We start from the raw sequence: 19,716 nt of genomic DNA on the forward strand, positions 1-19,716 counted from the left end.
CTGTCTCTTCCTATTATACTCTACTTTGCATGTATTTTTAGGGTTCTTATTAACAATGTTTATTATTATCAACAAAAGACTAGTTTAAACTTACCAAAAACAACAAGACAGGAAAAAGGAAGATAAACTGTGATTTGAATCAGAAACATAAAGCTTTTGAGATGCTCTGTATAAGAACTACATATCATAACATGGATGAAACTTAAAGGTTCCCTGAAACTTTTTTATATAAGAAACTTTTTTTTATAAGAAAGTTCAGTAGCTGGTACTATACTACCTCCCACATCTGAACCTTGAGTGTCCTTTATGTTTGGAACCAGCTGCTTTGGTGCACCATTTCATGTCTTTCTTTTTAAAATGGACTATTTTCAGCATGTCCCCAAAATGTTTCTTCCTCGTGTAGTTTCAATGTAAAATACATTCATTCATCAAATATTGACTGAGCTTGCACTTATTTTATGTTAAGTGTTGAACTAGGCCCTAAGAATACAATGATGAACAAGGTAATGACTGTTCTAAAGAATCTTCAAGTCCAGGGAGAAGAGGTAGATGATACTCTACAGAGAATATTCTGAGAGTATTCTACAGTGTGTTGTGTTATGTTTGGGGGGAGGCATAAAGTGAGAAGAAAAACCTGAAAGGAGTATCCCACTTAGCATTAGGGGGTGAGGAGTGGGGTCGGAAAGACTTCCAAAGAAATTCATGTCTACTCCAATACTTGAAGGATGAGTAGAAATAGGCCTTGTCATTATGAGGTGGGTAATACAAGGTAATACTAAGAGTAAAGACTCTGGAGACAGACAAAAGTGAGGGTGAAAGTTGCTCAGTCGTGTCCAATCTTCCCGACTCAGGCATCGAACCTGGGTCTCCCAAATTGGGGGCAGATTCTTTACCATCTGAGCCACTAGGGAGACAGATAATTCGGGTTAAAATCATGGCTATAGCTGCTCTTTGTGTTTAGGAAGCTATTTAATCTCTCTGCTTCACTTGGAGGAATCAAAAAGGAATTTACGCAAGTTATCACCACATCTACTGATCTGCCTCCCTCTATGACAATATGCTCTAATTTTCTGCAAACCCTCCTGATGAACTCTTCATGCTCTTGTCAAAGGCCAATTCTTCCCCTAGTGTATTAGATTCCGTCCCATCTTGCTTTCTCAAGGGCTTTCTCCTGCGTCATTAATGCTTCCTTTTCAACTGGAACTTTCTCAGCACTATTACAAAATTTGGTTACTTCTATTGCCTTTAAGAACACAATAGAATTCCTCTCAATTCCACTTTCCCACCCAGGTACACCCTCAACGTTCTCCTCTGTTTTTTACAGATAAATTCTCATAAGCATTACTCATACTCATTCTCTTGAAATTTTCTCTTGCTATTCTTTTTTTCTAAAGGCTTTTCTTCCTAACACTCTACAGAACTATTTTTGTCAGGATCGGTGACCTGTTCTTAAAGCAAAGAATTAATTCTTGGTCCTCATTCGATGGTTGATCACCTGTTTCTTCCTGAAGCTTTTCCTTTCTTCCTCCTACTTTTCTGGCTGCTCCTTTTTGTCTTTGTTGCCTCTAAACTTTAGAAAAACCTAAGGCTCAGTCTTTGAACTTCACGCTTTCTTTTTTTCTTCATAATTCTTTTTTTCAACTGGAGTATAGTTGATTTTGGGCCTCTCTGGTGGCTCAATGGTAAAGAATTCGTGAGACACAGGTTTGATCCCTGAGTCAGGAAGATCTCCGGAGAAGGAAATGGCAACCCACTCCGGTATTCTCATCTTTCTTGCCTGGGAAACCCCATGGACAGAGAAGCCCAGTGGGCTATAGACCATGGGGGTGCAGAGAGTCAGACATGACTGAGAGCGCGTGCACACATACACACAGTGTGTGTATGTTAATCCCAAGCTCCTAATTTATCCCGTCCTCCTCCCCTTTTGTCTTCCGTAACCATAAATTTGTTTTTCTACATTTGTGACACTATTTCTGTTTTGTAAATAAGTCTATTTGTATTATATTTTTAGATTTCAAATATAAGCAATATTATATGATGTTTGTCTTTGACTGACTCACTTCACTTAGTATGATAATCTCTAGGCCCATTCATCTTGCTACAAATGGCATATTTTGCTCTTTTATGGCTGAGTAGTATTCCGTTAATGAAAGAGGAGAGTGAAAAAGTTGGCTTAAAGCTCAACATTCAGAAAACGAAGATCATGGCATCTGGTCCCATCACTTCATGGGAAACAGATGGGGAAACAGTGTCAGACTTTATTTTTGGGGGCTCCAAAATCACTGCAGATGGTGATTGCAGCCATGAAATTAAAAGACGCTTACTCCTTGGAAGGAAAGTCATGACTAACCTACGTCAGTTACGTTCAGTTCAGTTCAGTCGCTCAGTCGTGTCCGACTCTTTGCGACCCCATGAATTGCAGCACGCCAGGCCTCCCTGTCCATCATCAGCTCCCGGAGTTCACTCAGACTCACGTCATCGAGTTGGTGATACCATCCAGCCATCTTATCCTCTGTCATCCCCTTCTCCTCCTGCCCCCAATCTCTCCCAGCATCACAGTCTTTTTCAATGAGTCAACTCTTCTCATGAGGTGTCCAAAGTACTGGAGCTTCAGCTTTAGCATCATTCCTTCCACAGAAATCCCAGGGTTGATCTCCTTCAGAATGGACTGGCTAGATCTCCTTGCAGTCCAAGGGACCTTCAAGAGTCTTCAACACCACAGTTCAAACGCATCAATTCTTTGGCACTCAGCCTTCTTCGCAGTCCAACTCTCACATACATACATGACCGACCTAGACAGCATATTGAGAAGCAGAGACATTACTTTGTCAACAAAGGTCTGTCTAGTCAAGGCTATGGTTTTTCCTGTGGTCATGTATGGATGTGAGAGTTGGACTGTGAAGAAAGTTGAGTGCTGAAGAATTGATGCTTTTGAACTGTGGTGTTGGAGAAGACTCTTGAGAATCCCTTGGACTGCAAGGAGATCCAACCAGTCCATCCTAAAGGAGATCAGTCCTGGGTGTTCTTTGGAAGGAATGATGCTAAAGCTGAAACTCCAATATTTTGGCCACCTCATGTGAATAGTTGACTCATTGGAAAAGACCCTGATGCTGGGAGGGATTGGGGGCAGGAGGAGAAGGGGACGACAGAGGATGAGATGGCTGGATGGCATCACTGACTCGATGGACATGAGTTTGAGTGAGCTCCAGGAGTTGGTGATGAACAGGGAGGCCTGGTGTGCCGCAATTCATGGGGTTTCAAAGAGTCAGAAACGACTGAGCGACTGAACTGAACTGAACTGAGTATTCCATTATACCACATTCTCTTTTTTTAACCACATCTTCTTTATCTATGTATCTGTTGATGGACACTTAGGTTGCTTCTATGTCTTAGTTATTGTAAATAGTACTGAAATGAACATTAGGGTATTTTTGTTTTTCTCCAGATATGCGCCCAGGAGTGGGATTGCTGGGTCATACTGTATGAACTTCTCACTTTCTATTTACATATATCCTCTCTGTGATCTCATCCTATCTCCTGGCTTTTCAATACCATTTATTTGCTGTCAAGTCTCACGTTTTATTGCCAGTCCAAACTTTTCCACTAAATTCTTGGCTTATATACAACTTAATATCTCTACCTGGATATCTAACAGTTATCGCTAGCTTCATTTTCAAAACTGATCTAATTTCTTCTCACAAATTTGCTCCTTCCAGTCTTGCCCCACTCAGTCAACAGCAACTGCACTTTCCCAGGTTAGGTCCAAAAGTTTAAGTCAGCACTGACTGTTCTCTCACTTTCCACATCCAATGTGTCAGCAAAACTCACTGGCTTTACTTTTACAAGAGATGCAGAATGCAACCACTTCTTTCCACTCACACTGTTACTCTGGTCCATGCCACAATTAGCTCTTGCCTGAATTATTTCAAGAGAATCCTGTTTCCAAGGTTTATTTATGCGCCGGCCCCCTCCCCAGCCACTCTCTGCAATGTAGCAGCCAGTGATCCTGTTAAATGTAATTCAGAGCACATGAGTACTCTTTTCAAACCTTCCACTGCCTTCCAATCTCAGAGTAAAAGCCAGAGTCCTCACAAAAGGACTGCAAGGTCGGGCACCCTATTGCTCTTCTAACCTCACCTGCTACCACCCACACTGGCTTCCATGCTGTTCCTTAAAAACCAGAGCATGCTCCTGCCTCAGGGCTTCAGCCCTGGTTCTCTAGGAATGCTCCTCTGCTACTTATCAGCATGACTGGCTTCTTCCTCTGCCTTTATCCAAAACCCATGTTCTCAACAAGGCCATTTTAAAAAATTACTTAAAACTGCAAAACCCTCCCCAACACTCCTTACTCCCTTTATCAGATTTATTTTCTGGGGCCAATAACATACCATAGAGTTATTTATCTGATTTATTGTTTCCCACTCCAGAATGTAAACTTCATGAATCCAGAGGTCCTCAGTAGATGTTTAGTATACAAATAGATGAAAAGGTTGAGCTGTTTAATACATATTGTGGCAGAAAATGCAGCTTGTGGGAACCTGTACCCTACTACTAATAATTAAATATAATATTCATTTGGACCTGGAAATACTTTAGATTCATTTGGGGTTGACATTATTTAAGGTTTTTCTCTTTCTTTTCCTGTATACAGTGTTTTGTGTACATATTTATATTTTACTTTACTTTTCATGGCATGGAGTTCTTTTTTTCTAAATTTTTTTATTGAAGGATAATTGCTTTATAGAATTTTGTTGTCTTCTGTCAAACCTCAACATGAATCAGCCATAGGTACACATATATCCCCTCCCTTTTGAACCTCCCTCCCATCTTCCTCCCCATCCCACCCCTCTAGGTTGATACAGAGCCCCTGTTTGAGTTTCCTGAGCCATACAGCAAATTCCCAGTGACTATCTATTTTAGATATGGTAATGTAAGCTTCCATGTTACTCTTTCCATACATCTCGCCTTCTCCTCCCATCTCCCCATGTCCATAAGTCTACTCTCTATGTCTGTTTCTCCACTGCTGCCCTGTAAATAAATTCTTCAGAACCATTTCTCTAGATTCCATACATGTGCGTTAGAATACGGTATTTACGTTTCTCTTTCTGACTCACTTTACTCATGGAGTTCTTATTTTTTACATTTACTTGATATGCAACACTATAAAAATAATTTTTGTTTCAGTGCTTAGATGATACATTTATTTTAAGAGTATGACCCACAGGACACTTATGCTGAATTACTAGATCAGTACGGACCCATAAAAAGCATCAGAACTTCATTCTGATTTTTTGGAAGTCTCAAACACTCAAAAATGAGTCATTACCTATTTCTTTATTTCTATAAACATTTTAATTCTATACTAATATTGGAAAAAATGATAAAAATAGGTTCATTATAAGAAGGTGGGAGGCATTATCTGAGAATTTCAAATGTAGCTTATAACACTGAAAGTGAAACTGAAGTTGCTCAGTCGTGTCTGACTCTTTGCAACCCCATGAACTGTAGCATATCAAGCTCCTCTGCCCATGGGGTTTTCCAGATAAGGGTACTGGAGTGGGTTGCCATTTCCTTCTCCAGGGGATCTTCCCAACCCAGGGATTGAACTCGGGTCTCCTGCACTGCAGGCAGACGCTTCACCATCTGAGCCACCCAGGCTTATAACACTGGTGCTGCTGCTGCTGCTAAGTCGCGTGAGTCGTGTCCGACTCTGTGCGACCCCATAGACGGCAGCCCACCAGGCTCCCCCGTCCCTGGGATTCTCCAGGCAAGAACACTGGAGTGGGTTGCCATTTCCTTCTCACTTATAACACTGGAAACAGTTAAAATAAGAAAGCTCAATTACTCCTAGAAGTTGCCAGTTTATATTCTGTATTTCTTCAAAAAGTCTCTTTTTATGTTCTTTTCTCATAGTTCTACTATTTTCATAGTTAATATGGAAAAATAGAAAAGGTATTTCCAGGGACATATTTACACTTACATGCTGACATAAAAATAACTCAATGACTATAGCTACCTAATGTGTAAGGTACTATACTAAACCCACTAGAAAACAAAGGGCTGACTGCTTACAGCGCATAGCTATATTACCCAGGTAAGTTATCTAATCTTTCTAGAACTTAGGTTCTCTGTTAAATGGGTAAAACTGCCATGTCCACCTCATAGGATTATAGTGGTAAAGAACCTGCCTGCCAATGCAAGAAACACAAGAGACACAGGTTTGATCCCTGGCTCGGGAAGATTCCCTGGAGACAGCAATGGCAACCTGCTCCAGTTTTCTTGCCTGGAGAATCCCATGGACACAGGAGCCTGGTGGGCTACATACAGTCCATGGGGTTGCAGAGAGTTGGACACAACTGAGCGACTGAGCATATATAGTGTGCTATACATATAATGATTTAAAGCAATGGCATAATATGAGGTATACAGGTAAGCACTTGACAAATATAAGACAGATAAGATAGGCATGGGGCTTCCCATGTGGCTCAGTGGTAAAGAATCTGCCTGCCAATGCAGCAGACAGAGGAGTTGCAGGTTCAATCCCTTAGTAGGGAAGATCCCCTGGAGTAGGAAATGGCAACCCTCTCCAGTATTCTTGCCTGGAAAATTCCATGGATAGAGGAGCCTGAAGGGCTGCAGTTCATGGGGTTGCAAAGAGTCAGACATGACTGAGCAACTGAGCACGATTTGGTGTTTCAGTTAAGTTTCCTTTAGTTGCAAATAACAAGCAAGAGTTTTAAGTATTCAATATATACTTACTGAGCACTATGTGCCAAGCGCTAGGTTAAGAACTAGTAAAGAGAAAGGGAAAATTTATAACACAGAACTCAAAGGCAAACTTGCAGCTGAACATCATTCAGAAAGAAATGGAACTGGGTACTGGAAAGTTGCTGGAAACCTAGGAAACGTTCTGTCTTTCTACACAGGGTTAGGAGCACTGACCTCCTTGCAGTTAAAAATCCACCCGTAACTTTGCAGTCAGATTTCCACATCTGCAGTTCTGCATCAGTGGAATAAACCAACCAATGATCATGTAATACCATAGCATGACTTACTGAAAAAAATCTGTGTCTAAGTGGACCTATTTTAAACCTGTGTTGTTCAAAACAAACAAAATCAAAAAACAAAATGAAAACCTGTGCTGTTCAAGGGTTAATTGTACTTCTCTTTCCAGACTGGTTTCCATTTTCTTCTTAGTAGATAAAGAGATTTTTTTCTGTAACAAAGGTTAAGTGGTGGACTGAAGACAGTCCCCCCAAAGCTACCAAGTTCATCAGTTACTATTCCCAGTCATATGGAAAGACTGCTATTATTAGCTCTTTCTTTGACTTTTTACCTTAATTCCAAAGGCCTGACAGGGATCAAGTGTCCATCCTTGTCTAAACACAGGGGCAGCTAATTGTTAAGTTGAACAAATATTCTAAATGGCATTTAAAACAAATATTATCCACAATTTAGAAAAGAGGAGACTAAGTCTGAGAAGTATGAGTTACTTTCCCATGTTCATGTGGGTTGTTGTTTAGTCACTAAGTTGTACCTGACTCTTTGCGACCCCATGGACTGTAGCTGACCCAGCTCCTCTGTCCATGGGATTTTCCAGGCGAGAATACTGGAGTGGGTTGCCATTTCCTTCTCCAAGGAATCTTCCCAACCTAGGAATCAAGCCTGTGTCTCCTGCTTGGCAGGTGGATTCTTTATCACTGAGCCTCCTGGGAAGATGTTCATGTGGGTAGAGAATGAAACAGAAACAGAATTCAAATCCTGAGGCTGGGCAAGTTTAGGACCAGCACACAAAAATGAGTGCCTCCTTCAATTCTGCATATACGGAGCTTTGCTCCCCTCACCCTATTCTGAACTCTGCTAATGCTTCATAGTTCTTCTCACTGTTCCCTTCCTGAAATGTAACACAGTCACAACTTTCAAAGAACTACAAAAGCTTTAAAAAAGTTTTATCAATTCAGATTATAAAAGTTTTTGCAAAGAGAATAAACATGAAATTATGCATGTTCTTAATGATTTTATATATAAATAATTTGCTTTCCAGAAGTTATAACTAAAAGCAGAAACTTACCTTCCCATTCTGTTGGGATATCCCCCACTTCATAGTCTATTTCTCTTTTATTTGCTACTTCTACAATTCTTTTCTCTCGAATAGTTTGTCCTGTAAGACAAAAGTGAGTATCACATTTTTAAAAGAACCCATGGCACAGTCAGAACTTTCCTGGTAGCTCAGCTGGTAAAGAATCCACCTGCAATGCAGGAGACCCTATTTTGATTCCTGGGTTGGGAAGATCTCCTGGCAAATGGATAGGCTACCCATTTCAGTATTCCTGGGCTTCCCAGGTGGCTCAGAGGTTAAAGAATCCATTTGCAATGTGGGAGAACTGGATTCAGTCCCTGAGTTGGGAAGATCCCCTGGAGGAGGGCATGGCAACTCACTCCAGTATTCTTGCCTAGAGAATCCCCATGGACCAAGGAGCCTGGAAGACTACATCCCTCCGATCGAAAAGAGTTGGACACTACTGAGCAGCTAAGAGCAAAGCACATGACATAGTCACCACTAAGAGAAGTATTTTCTCTTTAGATATTGCACACTTCCTCCTATGATAAGAGAATGAACAGGAAAAAGAACAGATTTCATTTAGATTTAGGCATATTAGAAAAAGCAGCTTCTAAACTACTTGACTTCAGTTCAGTTGCTCAGTCATGTCTGACTCTGTGACCCCATGAACTGCAGCATGGCAGGCCTCCCTGTCCATCACCAACGGCCGGAGTTTACACAAACTCATGTTCATTTGAGTCGGTGATGCCATCCAACCATCTCATCCCCTATCGTCCCCTTCTTCTCTTGCCCTCAATCTTGCCCAGCATCAGGGTCTTTTCAAACGAGTCAGCTCTTTGCATCAGGTGGCCAAAGTATTGGAGTTTCAGCTTCAACATCAGTCCTGCCAATGAACACCCAGGACTGATCTCCTTCAGGATGGACTGGCTGGATCTCCTTGCAGTCCAAGGGACTCTCAAGAGTCTTCTCCAACACCACAGTTCAAAAGGATCAGCCACTGTTTTCCCATCTATTTCCCATGAAGTGATGGGACCAGATGCCATGATCTTCGTTTTCTGGAGCTTTAAGCCAACTTTTTCACTCTCCTCTTTCACTTTCATCAAGAGGCTCTTTAGTTCCTCTTCACTTTCTGCCATAAGGGTGGTGTCATCTGCATATCTGAGGTTATTGATATTTCTCCCGGCAATCTTGATTCCAGCCTGTGCTTCTTCCAGCCCAGTGTTTCTCATGACGTACTCTGCAGAGAAGTTAAATAAGCAGGGTGACAATATACAGCCTTGACGTACTCCTTTTCCTATTTGGAACCAGTCTGTTGTTTCATGTCCAGCTCTAACTGTTGCTTCCTGACATGCATACAGATTTCTCAAGAGGCAGGTTAGGTGGTCTGGTATTCCCAACTCTTTCAGAATTTTCCACAGTTTATTGTGATCCACACAATCAAAGGCTTTGGCATAGTCAATAAAGCAGAAATAGATGATTTTCTGGAACTCTCTTGTGTTTTCGATGACCCAGCAGATGTTGGCAATTTGATCTCTGGTTCCTCTGCCTTTTTTAAAACCAGCTTGAACAACAGGGAGTTCATGGTTCACGTATTGCTGAAGCCTGGCTTGGAGAATTTTGAGCATTACTTTACTAGCATGTGAGATGAGTGCAATTGTGCAGTAGTTTGAGCATTCTTTGGCATTGCCTTTCTTTGGGATTGGAATGAAAACTGACCTTTTCCAGTCCTGTGGCCACTGCTGAGTTTTCCAAATTGGCTGACATACTGAGTGCAGCACTTTCACAGCATCATCTTTCAGGATTTGAAACAGCTCAACTGGAATTCCATCACCTCCACTAGCTTTGTTTGTAGTGATGCTTCCTAAGGCCCACTTGACTTAGGATGTCTGGCTCTAAGTGAGTGATCACACCATCGTGATTATCTGGGTCATGAAGATCTTTTTTGAACAGTTCTTCCGTATATTCTTGCCACCTCTTCTTAATATCTTCTGCTTCTGTTAGGTCCAAATCATTTCTGTCCTTTATTGAGCCCATCTTTGCATGAAATGTTCCCTTGGTATCTCTAATTTTCTTGAAGAGATATCTAGTCTTTCCTATTCTATTGTTTTCCTCTATTTCTTTGCATTAATCGCTAAAGGCTTTCTTATCTCTCCTTGCTGTTCTTTGGAACTCTGCATTCAAATGGGCATATCTTTCCTTTTCTCCTTTGGTTTTTGCTTCTCTTCTTATCCCAGCTATTTGTAAGGCCTCCTCAGACAGACATTTTGCTTTTTTTGCATTTCGTTTTCTTGGGGATGGTCTTGATCCCTGTCTCCTGTACAATGTTACTACTACTTCTGTCACTAAAACTACTTCAGAAATTTTAAATTTCCTACCATAGTATGAAAAAGTAATTTTGGCAGAATAAGTCTAGGTTCTGTGTAGAGAAAAAGAGAAATCAATTAATTTGTAGGCCAATTAAAAAAACATTTTTATTAACAACAAAGTGTTTAACTCTTTCACATCCTGCAAGTATATATAGGAGAGATGCCAGAGGCTGCTGTTACTGCCTAAGGGAATCACCATTTTTGGCCCCACTATGGAAAATAATAGGGGGTTCCTTAAAAAACTAAAAACAGAGATACCAAATTTTCCAGCAATCCCACTCCTGGGCATGTATCTGGAAAAGATGAAAACTCTAATTTGAAAAGAGCAACGTACCCCAATGTTCACAGCACACTATTTACAATAGCCAAGCTATGGAAGCAACATAGGTGTCTATCAGAAGGTGGAATACACTACACTGTGGAATATTACTTGGCCATAAAAAAGAAAGAAATATTGCCATGTGAAGCAACCTGGAAGGACCTAAAGATCAGCATACTAAATTAAGTCACAGAAAAACAAATATTATATATTATTTATATGTGAAATCTAAAAAATAATACAAATGAACTTATTTTCAAAACAAAGACTCACAGACATAGAAAATAAACTTATGGTGACCAAAGGGGAAAGGGAGGAAAGTGAGGAATTAATTAGGCATATGGGATTAATAGGAATAAACTGCTATACATAAAATAGATGAGCAACAAGGATTTACTGTATAGCACAGGGAAAAATATTCAATATCTTATGATAATCTATAATGGCAAACAATCTGAAAAGTATGTGTGTGTATATATATATGTGTCTCTGTGTGTGTATTTATATATATGTGCATGTGTGTGAGTATATATATATATATCTGAATCATTTTTCTACATACTTGAAACTAACACAATATTGTAAAACACCTATATGTCAATAAACAAAAAGTCCTGATTATATCCTTTTGAAGCAACTTTATCAAAATGATGGTTTCAAAACACATTTCTTTGTCATTGAAACTTTAATCCTGAAGAAACCAGGTAATTTTCTACGGTCCAACAGTTAACAAGTCTGCCTGCCTATTTCAGGCAATGCAAGTTTAAAGAGAGAAGACACTGGTAAATAATGGTGAGGGGAGGAGTATGGCTTAACAATGATCAAACCAGTCAGGGAGAGAAATCTGGGCCTTGCAAAATACTACTTTCTCCTCCCACTCCTAGGCCAACCTTACACTAATCCAAACGGACTAGGTGACATAATTCAAGAAGCTGACTTTGTTCCCTGCAAATCTCTCTCCCATATGACATGAAATTCTACCAATTAAAAAATTCCTTTGGGACTTTCCCTGCTGGTCCAGTGGCTAAGACTCCACGCTAAGATGCAGCCCCAAAAAATTGTTTTTTCAATTACAGACAAGGAAACTTCTAGGAGTGACTGTGCAGGAGATAGGGAACTACAAAAGGGAAGCCTAAGATTACCGAGCGGCTAATTTTATTTCCTTTGCCTTAGTAATAGTAAGTGAAAGGTTAGGATTTCACAGAAAAGCCATTAATGACTAAAAACTCTGAGACGAGATCAAGGAATCTCTGCATTTTATTATGGACTCATTTAATCAGGCTGGTTTAACCCTGAGGTTCTCCAAGAGGAGTTCCCTTTTGCTTATCTTATCTTACCTAATAAATACACAGTAGGACAAGGGATCAGTAGTAAAGCTCCCAGGCTATAGAGACAAGAATTAGGGTAAAAGGAGCCTACAACAATGACCACTGCATTACTTTCATAGCAGAAGCTCAACATATATACATATATTTTTACTAAAATGCTACTTATATCCACATATATAGACACATCATAATAATAAGAGTTCCTATAAATTTAGCATAGACTAAATTTACTGAAGTATGTTTACATGACAATTTTCAAAACGTTTGAGAGTCAAAATATCTGTGCCTTCATATAGTCCCTAACTTAATACTAAGATGTAAGTATGTCTTTTTAGCAATAACAAGTACAGAAAATTATCGTCTAAAATACAAAATGCTAACAGATGGGCTTCTGAAAGTTCATATGTGTTCTATAAGGTTTTAAGTGTACATCAATAAAATTGAGCATATGAGGAGCAAATGGAGATGTCTACCATTCACAGCAGCGGCAGTAAATGTATACACATGTATATCTATACATTTCCTACCCTCGAGTTTATAAACCTCATTTCACCTATCTTAAGAATTTTAAAATCAAAAGTCCTATCTATTGGTGTATATATGGAAAGACAAGAGTAATTCATGAATTAGTCGCTGATAATAGATGACATCAAAGGTTTATAAAATACACGTACACACCTTCAACAATACAAAATAAGGCCTTTATTTTATTGCATAAACTCTTAGTAACCAGATATGGGTTTTCCCCCTCAAATAAACTGTTTTAAGACTACTCCATTCTTTGGAATAAATGCTACTTGTACAACTATGAACTGGGAATAAAACTTATGCTTTGTACTTAGTAAGAAATTATGCACAAATTGAACACTTACTCATTCTAATATGTTTTCATACAAGAGTTGTAAAGAGAATCCTATGTACCATAGCAAAAAAAAAAACTCCATCTAGTAAATGAAGTAAATATAAGTACTTACTCAAGTGTCTAATTTTATGGTCTAATTTACATTTAAAAATTAACTTAATAACAAAGACATTAAATCTAATGTATGTATAGGTTTAATAAGGCCTAATACAACAATAAACAATCAACAGTGGTATACTCCATGAATATTAAGTAAAACAATATAATACTATATTTTACTTAATATTAAACAATATTAAATTAAAATAGTCAAAAGTCTGAATTTAGGTAGATCAATAATGGTCAATGGTATATGGATTTAAAGTCTGTGTAAGTAATAGTGCTGTGCTAAGTTGCTTCAGTTGTGTCTGACTCTTTGTGACCCTATGGCCTGTAGCCCACCTGGTTCCTCTATCCATGGGATTCTCCAGGCAAGAACACTGGAGTGGGTTGCCATGCTCTCCTCTAGGTGATCTTCCCGACCCAGGGACTGAACTTGTGTCTCTTAATAGGCGGGTTCTTTATCACTAGTGCAACCTGGGAAGCCCAATGTATTGTTTCCCAAACTTAAAACTTTGTTTTAAAAAATATGGAATCCATTTAGTTAAAAGAAGAAAAAAGGCACGATTTTTTGGTATCAGGTAGATGATGGGTTTAGGTAAAAGATTTCATCTGTTCTACTGGGTTTCGGGCTTCCCTGGTGGCTCAGAGGTTAAAGTGTCTGCCTCCAATGCGGGAGACCCGGGTTGGATCCCTGAGTCGGGAAGAGCCTTTGGAGAAGGAAATGGCAATCCACTCCAGTATTCTTGCCTGGAGAATCCCACGGACGGAGAAGCCTAGTAGGTTACAGTCCATGGGGTCGCAAAGAGTTGGACACGACTGAGTGACTTCACCGACTACTGGGTTTCTGGCACAGAGTATAAGGACCCCGGACACAGACAAAGGAAAGAAGAGCTCGAGTAGAGAGCCCTAAACTTCACTCATGCAAGTGCCTGCTTTGCAATTTTGGTCACACTATGTGGTATTAATTCCCTAATATTTTTCTTTAATTTTGACTTGCTTTATTCTTCAATATTCACTTTTACTTTACCCCACCTTCCCCTCAAAAAACCCAGAAAAATCACTGATTTAATATACTAGTTGTATTGTGTTCAAACATACATAAAATAGATAAATATCTTTAAAATGTAATGGGTTGTCTTTGTACCTCGTGAAGTCATCTTGAACACTAGTCAGGAGAGACAGGCCCAGTGGCACATATGTTGATACAGGGCATAGGAATCAACATACCAGTAAGAAATTACTATGGATAGGAAATGGTCAGTGAACACTGAAGTATTGTTTGGATTGTGTTTACTCTTCATTGCAAAAAACCCTACGTTATGTACAATCTTAGGTTAGGTTTGAAAGGCGGCGGCAAAGATCTTAGAAGTAGTAAGGGAGTGGTACTTGTCTCAGTATATACTTTTGAATAAGTTTGAAAACATGCTTATGTTCTATATATTCAAAAAATTAAATAAACATAGATGTGAAAGGAAAATAAAGGAAATGAAAGAGAGCTGAAACAAATAAACCCAACTTTATTTCAGACTAAAAACACAACCACACTGAATGGGGAAAGAAAAGAAAGAACTATAGCAGGTAACTTATGAACATGGTATTTGCATATGTACCCTAAGTCTTGGGCAGGAAAAGACCCACAGATACATCCTGAACTGTTTATAGTATCTTTGTTTTCTGTAGTGGTATGGGTAAGGCAATTCTGAAACTACTTTAGATACATGATTCAGCAAATGTATATATGTATTAATGTTACTGGAAGCCAGAGCTCTCATTGTGGAAGGATATATAGACATGCAATGGGAAAAGGCAAAAACGACCAGGGGTCAGATTGAACCTGGAGATACTGGCTTATGATAAATAAGATAGACATGTATTTGTACACAGATATATGTATTTTCACATATACATGTATACACTTTTCTGGTTCTATTTGCAGAAAGAGCCTAGAAGCAAAGGCCTTAGTAGCAAGAAGGATTCCTAATTCTCAAATCTTGGTCTCTATGCCATCATCCATCAAAAGAAATCAGGATTCCTCAGAAAAATGGTTGATTTCAGGCCTAGGGCAGGGTGGATTCAAGGGGAGCCTGGAACATCTTGCTATGCCAAAAATACAAGAGTTAAAAAAAAAAATGATGATAATAGGGGCCTGTTACAAGGACTTAAGAGCCAGCATGAAGGTGCAGACACTGGCTAAATCTGGGATAATCTGAGCACCAAAATAATCCAGGAATTACAGACCAGCAATTGTCAAAGTGTAAAAGAGAGATCTGCAGGGTGCCTATGACCCTTTTAGGTGATTCTGAGGCTTTTAATAATGCTAAGATGTTATTTTCCTCTTAATTTTTTCATGAATGTACAATGGAGTTTTCTAGAGGTTACATCATATGTGATATAGTAACACACTGAATGAGGAAACAGATATGAAAAATCCACCTATCTTTTATTAAGTCACACATTAGGAGGATTTGCATATAAAACAAAGCAATGCTACTCTTTTCTCTAAATGTTTCTGTTTTGGAAAGTATAGTTATTTCTGATCAAAATATATTCTTTCCATAAATATGTAATGAATTTATTAGAGTTATTTTTAATGAATTTTTAAATACTTTTAAAATTCCATTTTAGTTTCAATATAATAAATATTAAATATATACCTTATAAACAAAGCTCTTTCAATAATTATTAAGAGTTTAAAGGGATTCTGAGACCAAAACGCATAAGAACTATATAGCACTGAAAAGAATGGAATCCACAAAGCCAAACCACTAAAAATATAGATAAACAGATGAATAAGTAAATAAATTGAGATTAAAACACTCTTGCTTACCACAGTGCCAAACAGGATATGTACAGTAACTGTAAGAGCTGGAAAATCATCATTTTGTAACCATCCTGATAAAGAATGGTTCTGGTCAGAATCATTAAGAGGAGAGGATTCTGTCTTTTGTTTTTATTTGGATGTAATTTCCCTTTCCTCTACATTTAGGGTGTCCCTACACATTGGAAAACTAAATAAAACTTACTTGGTTAGAAATTTATAAAATTTCTAATTTGTTACCTCAAATACTGCTTTCCTAGGGTCTCAGTGACCCTGTTGATGAGTAAGACTCTTGACAGGTACCAGTCTGAGGCAGACGACACCAATGGCCCAGAAGAATGAAACTGCAGACTTACGCGTTTCTCCTTACTTGGGCCACTGCTCCTTTCCTAATCCATCCACAGAGGCTAGGAAAAATATTTAAGCAGACTTTAATCTTTAAATGTTGAAGCATCAGACTCACAAAATATCTACCACAGGGGAGAAGAAGCTTTCTCCCATGAACACCAAGTCAAAGATGGAGGCCTATGTTGGTTGTGGTCCATGAGCACATGCAGTCCTGGTGAGGGTTTTCAGCCAGCTGTCTACTTCCAGCCCCGTATTTCCTGCTGGTGGAACGCTGCGAGGAGAATGGACGGAATTCAGGGGCGACTCTGAGGTGGAAAGAGAGACTGGGCTGAGTACAGTGGCACATCTCTGGGATCGCTATCCCCTTGAAAACAAGCAAGATTCAGGCCTTTGATGCCTGACAGGAGCCCCTGGCTTGGAGGAATGGTAATGAAGTAGGCAGAATGGCCAAGTAAGATCTTTGCTGCCTGACTGACGTCTGGTCCTTTACCCCAGTGGCAGAGATCAGTGCAAACCAGGTAATAATTCTCAATCAATCTGTGTGGTGATGTATAGAAGATTGAATTTTGCATACGAAAGGAGGCTTAGAAGTGTCGATGCATAATATATGAAAGCGTGGGCTATTGAAAGCCAAGACCCACACTATATATGTTAGATTTGGATACCTAAAACCTTGTTATTCTGAACTCTTTACATTTTTCAAAAAAACATCAATTAAGAGTACTAAATAAGAATCCTTACACTGAAAGTCATTTTCCAATTTGACTTACAGCATAATTTGACTGAAGTTACTCAGAGGTAACATTTTTTTTTTTACTATGAATCTGCTATGTACCAGGCAATATTTATGTGCCCTTGATATATTATCCATTATCTATAAAATAATCTTTTACAGATGAGGAAAATGAGACATAAGGTGATTAGCTTATCCAAATACACACAACTAATTAAAATAGTAGAACCAGTATTTACCCCCAAGCAAATACTGGAATCCTAACAGGAAGCATTTTCCATTTAACACTTTAAAATTAGCATTTACAAAGTCTGCACATAGTATCATTATAGATATCCAATTAAAAACTAACATTTTATTCATAACTATCATAAGCTATTATTTTCCCATAGTGATCAAATGAGGCATTCCTGCTTGAAAATGAAATGATTGTATAATTTGACATATTCTACATATATTTATGTGAGCACTGAAGACTATCTCAGCAGGTCTCAGCAGGTAATACTTTTTTAAAAGTAATTAAAGAGGCCTTCCAGATAAGCTTTCAGAATTTTTAAGACTGCCAACTAGTTCAATGGATTACCTAAAATCTTATTAGCTTCCCCATTCTTACAGGTTTCCCATAAGGAATCTCAGCTTCTTCTATCTTAGAAAATCTGAAATTATATAAAAATGCTGGGTTATTCTAAAATGCCTTATACAATATGGTTTAACTTTTCAGAACTCAAAAGTGAGAGGTCTTAAACAATACCCAGAAAAACAGTGGAAAAATCACAAGGGATCTACTTCCTTTATTATCATAAACATTTTGTGGCAAGTTTATAGCATAACAATACTCTTTTGTTTAAATTTGACTTCATAAATTTTTCAAAGGCTGTAAACAACATTTGTAAAATTTAGGTCTGAATGTATACAGAAAGAACATCAAAATTTAAGACAAAAAAAGATGAACCTACCGCCAATTTGTGTCTGTGCTTTTTCACATGGACAATAAACTCTTATTTACTGTCTTTTTTTAGAGTTCCATAGTAATATTATATGCAGAGTACATCATGCGAAATGCCTGGCTGGGTGAATCACAAGCTGGGGTTGCTGGGAGAAATATCAACAACCTCAGATATGCAGATGACATCACTCTAATGGCAGAAAGCGAAGAGGAACCAGAGAGCGTCTTGATTAGGGTGAAAAAGGAGAGAGAAAAAGCTGGCTTGAAACTCAACGTTAAAAAAAAGATGATCATGGCATTGGGTCCTATCACTTCACGGCAAATAGAAGGGGAAAAAGTGGAAGCAGTGACAGATTTTATTTTCTTGGGCTTTAAAACTACTGCAGATGGTGACTGCAGCCATGAAACTTAAAGATGCTTGCTCACTGGAAAGAAAGCTATGACAAACCTAGATAGCATATTAAAAATCAGATATATCACTTTGCCAACAAAGGTTCACATAGTCAAAGCTACAGTTTTTCCAGTAGTCATGTCATGTACAGGTGTGAGAGTTGGACCATAAAGAAGGCTGAGCACTGAAGAATTGATAGTTTTGAATCGTGGTGCTGGAAAAGACTCTTGAGAGTCCCCTGGACAGCAAGGAGATCAAACCAGTCAACCCTAAAGGAAATCAACCCTGAACATTCACTAGAAGGACTGATGCTGAAGTTGAAACTCCAGTACTTAGGCCACCTGATATGAAGACCCGAAATGCTGGAAAAGATCCTAATGATGGGAAAGGTTGAAGGCAAAAGAAGGGGGCAGCAGGGGATGAGATGGTTAAATAGCATCACCAACTCAATGCACACGAATCTGCGCAAACTCCAGGAGACAGATAACAACACCTTTATGGCAGAAAGTGAAGAACTAAAGAGCTTCTTGATGTGAAAGAGGAGAGTGAAAAAGCTGGCCTAATGCTCAACATTCAGAAAACTAAGATCATGGCATCCGGTCCCACCACTTCATGGCAAATAGATGGGGAAACAGTGGAAACAGTGTTAGACTTTATTTTTCTGGGCTCCAAAATCACTGCAGATGGTGACTGCAGCCATGAAAGTAAAAGACGCTTACTCCTTGGAAGGGAAGTTATGACCAACCTAGACAGCATGCTAAAAAGCAGAGACATTACTTTGCCAACAAAGGTCTGTCTAGTCAAGGCTATGGTTTTTCCAGTGGTTATGTATGGATGTGAGAGTTGGACTATAAAGAAAGCTGAGTGCAGCAGAATTGATGCTTTTGAACTGTGGTGTTGGAGGAGACTCTTGAGAGTCCCTTGGACTAGAAGGAGATCCAGCCAGTCCATCCTAAAGGAGATCAGTCCTGGGTGTTCATCGGAAGGACTCATGTTGAAGCTGAAACTCCAATACTTTGGCCACCTGATGTGAAGACCTGACTCATTTGAAAAGGCTATAATGCTGGGCAAGATTGAGGGCAAGAGGAGAAGGGGACGACAGGATGAGATGGTTGGATGGCATCACCAAATCAATGGACATGGGTTTGGGTGAACTCCTGGAGTTGGTGATGGACAGGGAGGCCTGGCATGCTGCAGTTCATGGGGTCGCAAAGAGTCAGACACGACTGAGCGACTGAACTGACTGACCAGGAGACAGTGAAGGCCGGAGGAACCTGGTGTGCTGCAGTCCATGGGGTCACAAAGATCGTACATGACTAAGCGACTGAACCACCACCAACAGTATATTATAAGCAAATAAAACTTGAAAATTCTCAAAATGTTATTCAAACAATAAGGTGGTTTAGTCGCTAAATCATGTCCAACTCTTGTGACCCCATGG

At 39.2% G+C, this 19,716-nt stretch overlaps 1 protein-coding gene across 2 annotated transcripts in view; it reads right to left on the reverse strand.

Annotated features, from left to right (window-relative positions):
• The window catches only part of NDUFAF2 (NADH:ubiquinone oxidoreductase complex assembly factor 2), a 173,500-nt gene that overhangs the window by 64,749 nt on the left and 89,035 nt on the right, over nt 1-19,716 (reverse strand). Inside the window, exon 2 of one of the 2 annotated variants that reach the window (XM_068990759.1) lies at nt 8,072-8,161. The exons of the other annotated variant lie outside the window; for it this stretch is intronic. Within the exon in view, the coding sequence (XP_068846860.1) occupies nt 8,072-8,161 (90 nt within the window). The remainder of the gene's footprint in view (nt 1-8,071; nt 8,162-19,716) is intronic. 2 annotated transcript variants of the gene reach the window in all.

Source organism: Capricornis sumatraensis, chromosome 18 (assembly GCF_032405125.1).
Source record: "Capricornis sumatraensis isolate serow.1 chromosome 18, serow.2, whole genome shotgun sequence".
NCBI classification, from domain to species: Eukaryota; Metazoa; Chordata; class Mammalia; order Artiodactyla; family Bovidae; genus Capricornis; species Capricornis sumatraensis.